The sequence below is a fragment of the Melospiza melodia genome, chromosome 6 (assembly GCF_035770615.1).
Source record: "Melospiza melodia melodia isolate bMelMel2 chromosome 6, bMelMel2.pri, whole genome shotgun sequence".
NCBI classification, from domain to species: Eukaryota; Metazoa; Chordata; class Aves; order Passeriformes; family Passerellidae; genus Melospiza; species Melospiza melodia.
In genome coordinates, this window is record NC_086199.1 from 55,075,979 (window position 1) to 55,087,729 (window position 11,751).

General features: G+C 53.3%; 3 protein-coding genes across 3 annotated transcripts; 2 read left to right on the forward strand and 1 right to left on the reverse strand.

Moving 5' to 3' along the window:
- On the forward strand, positions 1-957 carry LOC134419913 (mas-related G-protein coupled receptor member H-like). The gene has a single exon (XM_063159513.1). It carries the CDS (start codon positions 25-27, stop codon positions 955-957), a length of 933 nt encoding a protein of 310 aa, XP_063015583.1. The 5' UTR covers positions 1-24.
- Positions 958-3,624: 2,667 nt separating this feature from the next.
- LOC134419914 (mas-related G-protein coupled receptor member A1-like) lies at positions 3,625-4,599 on the reverse strand. Its single transcript, XM_063159514.1, is given in 4 exon segments — positions 3,625-3,897; positions 3,900-4,147; positions 4,150-4,416; positions 4,419-4,599. Coding segments are annotated over 4 exon segments (969 nt in total).
- A 3,002-nt stretch (positions 4,600-7,601) lies between these two features.
- LOC134419226 (mas-related G-protein coupled receptor member H-like) lies at positions 7,602-9,333 on the forward strand. Its single transcript, XM_063158247.1, has one exon. The coding sequence runs from the start codon at positions 7,857-7,859 to the stop codon at positions 8,790-8,792; it is 936 nt and encodes a 311-aa protein (XP_063014317.1). The 5' UTR covers positions 7,602-7,856; the 3' UTR covers positions 8,793-9,333.
- The last annotated feature ends 2,418 nt before the right edge of the window (positions 9,334-11,751 follow it).

The following is an 11,751-nucleotide window of genomic DNA, read 5'->3' on the forward strand; positions in this document are numbered from 1 at the left end:
ACCGACTGCCCATCCGCTCTCACCATGGCCAGGGGCCACATCCCACTGCCTGCCCAGAGTCCATCCATGGAGGTGACCACCGTGTCCCTCCAAGCCATCTCACCCACTGAAGGGGACGATCTGTGTGAGACAGATGTCACTGATGTGGCCATACACGGTGTGACACTGCTCATCTGCCTCTGTGGGCTGGCTGGGAACGGGGCTGTGCTCTGGCTCCTCAGCCTGAAAAAGGGTAATCGTTACTTCTTTTACATGGCTTTCATTGACTTCCTCTTCCTCCTCTTTGCAGTCCCCTCTACCTTCCTCTTCCTGTTGGAGGACATGTTCTGCTCCCCTATCGTGCCCTTTATGTACGTGAGTTTCCTTTTCCAGCTGTCAGTGGTCCCCTACTACAGGGCACTGGTGTCTCGAAGGACTGCGCAGTCTATGCAAAAGCTCTGCAAGCTCTGCTGCGGCTGCCACCTTCCTGAGCACATGATGTGGATGGTGGGAAGTGTCCAATACTGGGCCTTCTTTGCTCTCTTTGCTGTCATTCCCACACTGACATTCCTGTGCCCATCACACCAGCAGGAGCTCTGCCGGGCAGCTCTCATCTCCATGTACACCCTCGTCCTGCTCCTCTTTGTTGTACCCGTGGTCACTTCCCGCACAATCATCCTCATGAATGCCAAGTGGGGCTCCCAGCAGCAGCAGCCCAAGAGGCGCGATGTCGTTATCCTCATCACTGTGCTATTCACTCTCCTTCTCAGCCTCTGGAATTTCCTGCAGCAGCTTGGTTACCTCACTGTGCCCTTCCAGGTTGTTTTCCTGCTCAACTGCATCCACAGCAGCATCAAACCCTTCATCTACTTCTTGGCAGGGAAGTGCTGGAGGCCCTGCTCCATGGGGTCCCTCCGGCTCTCCCTCCAGAGGGTCTTTGAGGAGCAGAAAAAAAAAAAAAAAAAAACACAGAAGTAAGTCTGTCTGAGCCTGTTGATCCCTTCCACTGCTCTTCTGAAAGACCTTGGCACAAAGCCTGAGGGTTTCCTTCAGTCACCAGATGAATCAATATCCACAGCATCCCCCTCCCCGTGGTGCTGTATTCCTGTAGGAGAAGGGAGCAGGAGCATTGCCTTGGGTGATTTTTGTGGGATGCTCTGCAGGGAGCACATTGCAGCATGGCTTTCCTCCTCCCTCCAGGATCCACATGGCTCCAAGCAGTGCAGCTGGGCTCAGTGCTGTTCCCCAGCTCTATTCCCCATGCAATGACCCTCATGGCCTCAGCCCCAGGGAATGAACTCCATCTCCTTTGGCTCTGCAGATGACTTTCATGGTGTTTCCAGGGAGCTCTTGCCTGCAAAGCATGGGACACCTTAATCCCTGGGGACACACCCAGCACGGGGTGACAGTGATTTCCCAAATCCCTGCAGGGCTGGTGCCTCTGGATGGCAGGAGAGGGGGTGGCATCACAGGGAGCATCCTTCCCCTTCTGTCCAGCAGAGCCAGCCCTGCATTCCCAGCTGATGGGAAGGGACACCAGGTAGGGCTGCAGAGCTGGGGAAGGACAGCAACATTCCCTTATCCTTTCAGTGGGAATTTGTCACATTCTTCAATTCTAGAATGGAATCCTTCTGAGGAAAGTGCAGGGTCGATGGTGAACTCCACTGAACTGCTATACCTGTATCTAGAAAGTACATGGAATATGGAAATTCCCATCACCAGATGCTTGGACCATTGAATTGCACAGAAATTACGGGGTTATGCTGCTCTTCTGCAGAATGGGGCCATCCACCCTCTGGTTCCCCAGCATCAGTGTCCAGGGAAGCCCTTGAGCACCTCCATCCTGAACCTGGCCACCCTCAGGAGGAGCTGCACAGCCACTCTGCACAGCAGCTCCAGCCACAGCCCAGCTTCGCCTGATCTTTGTCATTCTGTAACTACCCCTCAATCAGATTTGCATTCATGGTTTTTGTTTCTTTCCATTGCGGTAGTCCCAGACTCTGAATTTGTTGAATAAACAACATCCAGGCTTCACTGCAGGGCCTGTCTCTGTTAAACAGTGTCCAAAATGGCTCATTTCCTTCTTTTATCCCATTCTAAAGCCTCTGGATGGTCTGGGAGCAGGACAGGTCCCTGTCTCATACCAGAGCCATTCCTAAGGCACATGCCTGCAATGGTTGGGATGACGTTGGCAGTGCCAAGAGCTCCTGATTCCTGCTGGGAGAGTCCTGGGCAGCAGCCACATCTCTTGCTCAGGGGGAAGTTGTCCCTCCTTTTCCCACTGCCTTAAATCCAGGGGAAACCAACATGCCACTGCTTCTGGAAAGGGAAGTGAGGGTGAAAGTCATGTGAGAAGTCAGGCTTTGGAGACGCACAAAATGTTAAACAGCTGAGGAGCATTTATTAACAGCGTTGTAAATAATTAACAGAAGACACAGACTTTGACATCTGAGAGGGTTTTCCTCTCCCTCACTCCCGTTTCCTGCCCATTGGAAACCCAAAACTTTCCAAGGTGCAACCTCTTGTCCAGGGAAAAACAACTCAGCCAGGGAGTCTCTCCCAAGGCAAGTGCAGAAGGACCATTATCCTTCCATGTGCTTTTTCTGCTTCCCAGCACCTTCTTTGTCTTGTGTGTCACCCAGGCAACTCACGACCTGAGCTTCCTTGCAAAAGAGCAAGACTTCAAAGCAAAAGGTTTCCTGGTTGTCCCTGCCCATGGAAGAAGGAGAGATGCAATGAGATGATCTCAAAGGTTGCTTCAACCTGTTTTCGGATGATTTTATGAGCTGAATTGTATCCCCATTCATCTGTTTCACCCAGAAATAGGTTTTGCACATTTCAGACTGGTTCTTGAGCAAAGAGGGGCAGAGCAGATGCAGCAGTTTGTTTTCAGAAGCTGCGCTCACTCCTCCCCATTCCTGCTCCCAGACCGTGCTGTCTGCAACACAGACATGCAGCACAGAGCTCTCCTTTGCTTTTAGGCTTTTTCAGCTGGCTGAGGCAGAGAAGTTCCCTGGACTGTGGTTTTCCTTTTGCTTGGAACTGTTCAAACCTGCTCTGGTCTGAAAACACAGAAGAGCCCTGGGAGCTCAAACCTGTGGCCCACCGGGGCCTGGGACGCGGCATTTTCCAGCACCAGAGGGACTGATAAGGGACTGAGTGAGCAAAACTACACTCCACAACAAGGACTTGCTGAATTTGCCAACCATTCAGAACAGCAAGAGATTTTATTGTTTCATATTATTTTAATTTGTTATGCTTGTGAATACTTTACTTGTTAAATAAAGCGTTCCCCTTTTCTGTCAGGAAATCTTTTCCTGAACCAGTTGGGGGGAGTGGGTGCTTGAGTTTGTTTTCTAGAGGGATGCCATTTGAAGGTTTCCTCCAAATTTTAACCTAAACCTCGACACAACCCAAAGCATTCCATGAGGATTCCTCGTGTCACCCCACTACTGCCCCAGGCAGGAGTTCCCCTGCTGCACACAGCACCAGCCTGACAGAGCTCAAGGAGCATTTGGACAATGCTCTCAGGCACAGGCTGGGATTGCTGGGTTGTCCTGTGCAGGGCCAGGAGCTCAACTCCATGGTGCTTGTAGATCCCTTCCCACTCTGGATATTTTACTAGTCTATATTGTGATGACTCTGTTACATGATGATTCCACCTGATGATGGTTCCACAGTGTTGTCCCTATGCCCTGGCTCTGGCACAAAAGCCTCAAAAGCCCTCTGCAAGGCAACACTACCAGAGGGGCTGAATTCCTTTGCACAGCTCCCAGCCAGGCAGTCAATCAGAGGGAGGGCACTGCTCTGGGCACAGGTGAGATGGAGAGAGGTGCTGGGGGCAAAGACAGAGAAGTCAAACGCCCTCAGCAAGAGCCAGTGCCCAAAATCAGCAGTGAAGAAGGGGAAGGAGATGACAGGAGCAGCAGGAGCAGGGCACAGAGCTTCCCTGGCAGCTGTTTCCATGAGCAGCACAGGAGCCTGGCCAGCAGGGCCAGAGCAGAACAGGGCAGGCTGAGCACTGAGAAGGGGCAGCTCAGCACCAAGGCCATGGGCACCAAAGGGCAGCAATGGAGGGTGGCAGTGAGCAGGAAGGAGAGCAGCCAGAGCAGGGCACACAGGAGCACCGGGAAGCACTGGGAGCAGGGGCAGGGCCAGCAGGACACGGGAGGACAAACAGAGCTGTGACAGCACTGAGGGCTGTCAGAGACGAGACAGCAGCAGTGAAAGCCAAGAGGATGGGGACCTTCAGCCCAGCTGTCACAGCCCACGAGCCCAGCTGGTTGCAGAAGCTCTCTGGGACAGAAAATATCCCCAGCGTGATGGTGATGGAGAGCAGGAAGGTGGAGCCAGCCATGGCCAGGCTGAGCACACAGGGGGTGATGGGGTTCCTGTGGATGCAGAAGCTGAGGAGCCAGAGCACAGCCCCATTCCCACCATCCCACACATGCACAGCAGCAGCAGCAGCAGCGGGACAGGCACTTTGCTCCACTGCCTGCTGTCACACTGGCTCCAGTTGTCGTGGCTCTCCTCATTCCAGCTCCCCTGGGATGCCTTCCCACCGGGCTGGCTCCAGCAGGCAGGGCTGGCTCCCTCCGTGCCAGGGGACAAAGTGCTCATGGGGACACCTCTGCTGCTTCTCCTGCCCTCACACAGCTGCAGGGGTGACAAACAGACACACCAGAGCAACGCTGCTGTCCCCCAAACGTGGCTTTTCCCATCTTTTCCCACCCACAGCTTCCATGTGGAGCAGCACAGGGAGGGGTGAGGGACAGGACAGATGGCAAGGAGGATGTGGGAGCCTGGTCCTGTGTGCCTGGCACAAAAGCCGGGAGATACCTCCTTCCTGGCTGTGGACAGGACAGAGCTGGAGCAGGAAAACAATTGGAGAAGGAGAGGATTGCCCATGGAATTACCAGAGAGCAAATGGCTTTGGGATGGATCTGAGCCGGACTCTCAGGTGTCAGTTGATATCACTGAACTGCTGGATTCCTTAAGCAGGACACTCCTTTCAATGTTCCATCCCTTTTCCCCCCAGTGTTTATAGCTCTTAATTCCCTACAGACCTCAGTTCTGCCCCCAAAATCAATAACCAGGTTCCACCCAATGAGGGGGCCCTGGTGAAGGAGGAAGAGAAGAGTCTGACCTGGTTTTCTCTGGCAGCCTGGAGAACTTGCCCGCAGTGCCCTGCCCTCAGCTGCCAGGCTCCAGCTGCTGTCCCTGGGCCGGGATCTGCAGGAGGTTCCCTGGAATGGTCCCTTGGGAAAGGGGAGCGCAGCCCGCGGGCTGAGCCCGAGCAGCGTCCGGCGCGGGCTCTGTCCCAGCTCCTGCCACAGCCCCTGCTCTCCGTGCTGCCTCGTGTTCTCCAGGGCTCTCACACACAGGCAGCTGCCTCAGAGCCTGCCACGGGCTCAGGGCTCTGCTCCTCAGCTGCTCTTCACTCTGCCCGGGAAATGAGCAACGGGAGAGAGCCTCAGCAACCACACCCGTGCCCAGAGCACTTGGGCTCCATCTCAGCTTCTCTTCCATTTTAAAGCAACTCCAGTCCCAAAGTCTTGTCTTTTGAACCGCCTGACCTTGTCCCCTCTCATTTCTGGGCTGGAACCTTAGGGCCCTGCACTACAAATATGCTGTTAAACTTAGATTTCTGGTTCAAATCTATTTTTCCCCCTTGTATACTGCAAGTTCAGTGGTATTTCACCTTCACCATACAGTTTCCAAGAGGATTCATACAATAATAAATTCCGTGCATGAGCTGGAGCACTGGCACAGAGCAAAGGGATGATTTAGGAGTTCAGCCAGGTCATTTCTTCTGCGAAGAGGCAAATCAATGCTACTCCCATGGTATTGGAATGTTGGGCAACACAAGACAGATGATGGACTTTGGACCTGGCTGACATAAGAAATTTCATAACAGGATGCCTTGGCAAAAGCAAACAGAACTTTGAAAATTAGACCTAGATTGCAAAAGAATAAATCAGGCAGTTTTACCAGAAAAAGAAAATCCCATTAAACTCTGCAAGCAAGAGATGTTGTTATATGCATAACATTGTGTATGTGATTTTAACGTAACCATTCTAGTACACATTACTAGTCTCCCTGAAATAGTATAGAAACGTTTGTATCCCACAATAAAATCATATTCTGATCACCGAGTCAGTTTCTCCATCTCTCTCCATTGCTGACACCATGGCTTTAATCCTTAGAAAGTTGCAGGTTTCATCTGAGTCATGCTCTACACTCCCATGGCAGTCAGACAGCAGCCTACAGTGAATTCCAAGGAATTCCTGGAAAGCTGAGGTGAGATGATTCCCACCCAGGCTGACATGTGCCTTAGGGATCTGGGATGCTCCTCCTGGAAACTGCTGGCCCTGGGACCAGAACTGTCACCTCCCTTCCCTGCTGACACCGTGTTTGCATCCCCGGCTATGGAATCTCACATCCCCTCACCAGCCCAATCCATTCAAGGGCAAACGCTTCATGATCCAGCAGCTGATGGGACTCCAGGAGAGGTGGAGAGGAACTTTGGACAAGGGCATGGATGGAGTGACAGGACAAGGGGGAATGGCTTCCCACTGACAGAGGGTGGGTTTAGCATGGATATTGGGAAGAAATCCTTCCCTGTGAGGGTGCTGAGGCCCTGGCACAGGCTGCCCAGAGGGATGGGGTCAGGTAAAAACAAACACAAGGGCTCCCATGTCTGAGGAGGAGGAGGATGAGCCCTAATGAAGGGCTGGAAAGGGGATCACAGGAGCTCAAAATCTGGCCCCTAATAGCTTTCATTGCATCGTCAAGGAGATTGGCAGTAATCAGAGTGGGCTCTAAGTGCTGCTGACCTGGCTGCAAGCAACTGAGTGCTGTCCTGACTTTGGGCTGTGTGAGCCTGCATTGCAATGACAGAAATGGGAATTCTCAGCTCAGTTTGCTTTCTTCGGCACAGGGGAGGTTTTGGCAATGATCCTGGACCTCTTCCTAGAAGGGAAGTTGTTTCTGTGCACTCAGATGCTGTGAGCACTTCCAGCACTGCCAGCAGCATTCAGTGCCACCAGCCCCACCAGCAGCTCTCTGCTGCCGCAAGGACAATGACCTCTCAGGGGAGATAAATGAGGAATGGTCGAAACCTGCAGAGAGAGGGGAATTATTTGGAGAATGTCCCATCTGAAAGAGTTTTTCAAATCAGGAGGAAACCAGGAGCCATGCAAAGAAATCTGCCTGTTGAGCTACTTCCTCTATGGCAGAAAAAAAGTCAAAACAAGTAACTCCGAGGAAGTAGCCTAACATGTAATTTCCGACTCCTTCCTGACTCCATCAAGCCTTGGGAAACAACACCAGGAAAGGGAACAGAGAGGAGCCAGCGGGACGGGAATGGGGAGCTCCTGGTGAGCTGGGCACTTTCTCCTTCATGTCCCTGACCTGGCAGGAGCCGCTTCAGGACAGGCATCCCAAAGAAGCAAGAGGGACCAGGAAGCGCCGCTGATCTGCACAGACCCCTTTGCCTGCTGCTGCCCCACAGGGAACAGGTCAGTGGAATGTTTGCCTTCCTCCCTACCCCACCTTCCTCTCCTGCAGCAGCTGCTCTGTTCCTGCCACCCTCTCCTGGTGACCGCAGGGCCCTCCCCAGCTCCTCCCTCCTCTGCCCTGCACTTCCCTTCTGCATCTCCTGCTGAACAGTCCAAGCACACTGCTTCCCTCTCACACCCCACCATTCCCACTGCCCTCCTTCCCTGCACATCTCACTCCTCCCCACTGAATACTTCCCACTGCAGGGAGCTGCTGAGGAGCCACATGGTCCATCCCTGGACTCTCCAAGCACTGACTGCCCATCCACTCTGACCACAGCCTGGGGCCACATCCCACTGCCTGCCCAGAGTCCATCCATGGAGGTGACCATCGTGTCCCCATCTCCTGCCTCACCCACTGAAGGAGATGATCTGTGTGAGACAGATGTCACCACCATGGCCACCCACAGTGTGACACTGCTCATCTGCCTCTGTGGGCTGGCTGGGAATGGGGCTGTGCTCTGGCACCTTGGATCCCACTTTTTGTGCAGGAACAGCACCATCCTTTACATTCTCGTGCTGACTTTTTTGGACTTCCTCCTCCTCCTCTTTGTGTTGCCCTCCACCCTGCTCTTCCTGCTGGAGAATGTGTCCTGCTCTATCATCATGCCCTTGCAGTACGTGGGGTTGCTTTTCAGGCTGTCAGCGGTGTCACACAGCGTGTGGCTGTGCACACTGACATTCTTCAGCATCAACAGGTGCAGGTCCATCCACTGCCCACTCTGGCACTGCTGCCACCATCCCCAGCAGCTGTTGAAGGTGATGCATGCCCTGCTCAGGGCCTTCTTCATCACTTTCATCATTGTCATTGCCATAATATTTTCTCCATGCATTGTCCAGCTATCTGAGCACTGCTGGGTTTTTTACATCTCCATGCACGCCTTCAACCTCCTCCTCTGTGCTCCCTTCATCCTCATTTCCAGCAAAATTGTCTTCACTCATTTCAAGCATGGCTCCCATCAGCAGCAACCCAAGAGACTCGATATTGTTATGTGCCTCATTGTGCTCTTCACTCTGCCCCTCATCCTCTGCCATTTCCTGCAGGAACTCGGCTACACCGTTGTGCCCTCCCATGTTCTTTTCCTGCTCATCTGCATCCACAGAAGCATCAACCCCATCATTTGCTTCTTGGTGGGGAGGTGCTGGAAGCCCTGCTCTGTGGGGTCTCTCCAGCTCTCCCTCCAGAGGGTCTTTGAGGAGCCAGAAGAAAACACTGCCCACAGCCATGATCCCACCATGGACACGGGAGTCTGAGTCTGTTGATTTCTCCTCCTGCACTACTGAAGGACCCCAGGACAGTGGCTGAGAGATTCCTTGAGTCTCCTGATCAATAAATACTCACAGGATCACCCTCCCTGTGCTGCTGCATCCCCAGCCCCTTTCCAGGCCGCTCGGGGCTCTGATCCGTGCTTGGGAGGCCTCAGCCTTGAGGAGCAGCCCCTGGGCTCAGCTCCTGTGGCGCTGATCAGAAACACCCTCTGCTCCCAGCAACTGCTGCTGTCCAACCACCTCATGGGCTTTCATCAACAGCCTTGGAAATTCTTGTACTGCCCTGGATGCCACAGCATCCCTGCTCTGCCACTGTCCCAGGAAGCTGCCGGCCCCAAGTATGGCCAGGCTGAGCCATTGCTGTGAGTGCCGCCCATGCCTTGGGGCCCTGAGAGCAGCGGCCCCAAAGGAGAGCCTTGGAGCTCTGCTGGGCCCAGCAGCGCTGAGCAGAAGCTCCCTGGCACTGGGGCCTCTCCCAGCTGGGATCTCTCCCGGCTGCTGCCCTGGGCTGATCCCCGAACGCCGACGGTTCCTGGGCCCATCCCGCCGGGGCTCCAGGCCCAGCCTTTGGCCCAGGGAGGAGATGCAAAGGGATCCGCAGGGAGCATTTCACTGCCTGCCAGGGCAATTGCTCACAGGCACCTTGCACTCACTCTGCCTGGCTGGCTGGCTGTGTGCACACACGTCTGCATCTGCTCTGGCAAATGTGGCAGAAATGCTGCTCTCTCAGCTGTGTTAGTACCTGAGACATCTCATTGGGGCAGGCCTGCAAGGAACTATCAGGCATAAATAAGTTTAAATGCTGCTAAGTGATATTCTTCTGCTGAATTGCTAAGTTTAATGTATTACTCAAGTACTTTTAAATTTGAGTGCTGTAAAGTTTTTGGGCCATTTTCCTTTTAATCCTTCACTGTCTTTTTGTCATATGCCCTTGAACACACACAAACATACAAATAGGGGTAGCACATTGTTTTGCTTAATATTAAACCTGGTTTTTACTGATATCCTTGCTGGTGGTTTTGTGCCTTCAGAAATTCTTCCTCTGCCCTGGCTTTGGCCTCTCCCTCAGCAGGCTGAGATGGTGTAGCTCCAAGGGGAGGAGCAGTCCGTGCTCCTCAGCACAGCCACCCCCTTCCAGGAGCAGGGTGACATCTGTGTTTGTCACCGTTGTCTCCACGGGGCATCAACCCCCTCCCTGTGGCTTCTCTGAGTTTTCTGAGCTGGGGGTGTTCTGGGGGTCTCTGAGCCTGGAGAAGAGAAAGCACCAGGGAGCCTTCACCTTGGTGCTGCCATGTTGTTTCTCCTCACATGTCCTCACCTCCCTCTCTTCTCTGACTAGAAGAAAAACTGCTGCCCTTAATAACCATTGCCAACAACTTCTACCCGTTCAAAGATTCTTCCTATATTCTGCAGTGCCGAGAGGTTGGTCGTGTCCAGGATCCACACTGGGAAATTGCTCGCCATGTTTTCACCAGCACCCACATGATCCCGCCACCACCACGCAGGCAGCAGCCGCCGCCACTGGTGCTGGTGCAATTCAGCACATCTCTGTATGTGGGGTGCTGAGAAGGCGTAGCTGCCACTGCTGCCCCTGCCCTTCTGCCACAGCACGGCTGGCTCGGGGCAGCCAGGCAGGCAAGGCTTGCCACAGGCCACACCAAGATGGCAGTGGCCGCCGCAGGATGGCCCCAGCAGCGGTGCCTCGCCATCCCTGGTAAAAACTCTGTGTGTGCTGTTTTGATTTTCTTCTTGAAAATGTCTTCACGGAGGTGTCACCAACCTCTCTAATTGGGCCAGCAGCATGTCCATCTTCTGAGCCATCAGAAACTTGCCCTGTCAGACATGGTGGAAGCTTCCAGCAGCTTCTAACAGGAGCCCCTTCCTGTGGCTCTCTCCTCCTACCAAAAAACCAGGCTGTGCCAAATCAACACAAAGCAACTGTTTGTGGCCCTTCCCTTGGGCAGTGTGAGCCTGCATTTGAATAAAACAAATGGGAATTCTTGCCTCAGCTCTGTTTCCTTGGGCCCAGGGCAGGTTTTGGTAATGATCCCAGACCTCTTACCAGCAAGGGAGTTCTTTCTGACAAGCAGCCTGATGCTCCAGCAGCACTGGCAGTGCTGACACCATTATGGTGCCACCAACACTACCAGTATCCCTCTGCTGCTGGAGGGATTATGACCCTTCATGCAAGAGAAATGAGAAATAGCAGAAACATGTCAGGAGAGGGAAGGCAGTCAGAGAATGGAACATGGTCCAAGGAAGGAGAGTTTCGAATCAGGAAGACAAGACGACCGATTCTGTTCTTTGAGTGGAGTTTTGACAAAACTCACTGCCTTTGTAGCAAAAAGAAAACCAACCCAACCCAACCAATGGAAGTGAAACTCTAATGCAGCCAAAGTTGCAATTTCTTACTCCCCGTGACCCCACCAAGTCTTTGGGATACAACTGTGAGATAGGGCACGAAAAGAGCCAGTGGGATGAGAATGCAGCGCTCTCGGTGACCTGGGCACTTTCTCCTTCATGTCCCTGACCTGGCAGGAGCCGCTTTAGGACATGGATCCCAAAGGAGCAAGAGGGACCAGGAAGCGCCGCTGATCTGCACAGACCCCTTTGCCTGCTGCTGCCCCACAGGGAACAGGTCAGTGGAATGTTTGCCTTCCTCCCTACCCCACCTTCCTCTCCTGCAGCAGCTGCTCTGCTCCTGCCACCCTCTCTCAGTGACCGCAGAGCCCTCCCCAGCTCCCCCCTCCTCTGCCCTGTGCATCCCATCTGTTTCTTGCCAATGAAATAAACTTTCTAAAACAATAGGAAGCATTTGGAAGCAGGAATTCCCTACCTGCACAGCACACACAGAAGGATCTCTTTTTGATCTGTGGGTAACGAGACCTTACAGCAGGGGTTTTATCCATTATAACCATACATAGATATTTAAAAGTCTTTTTCA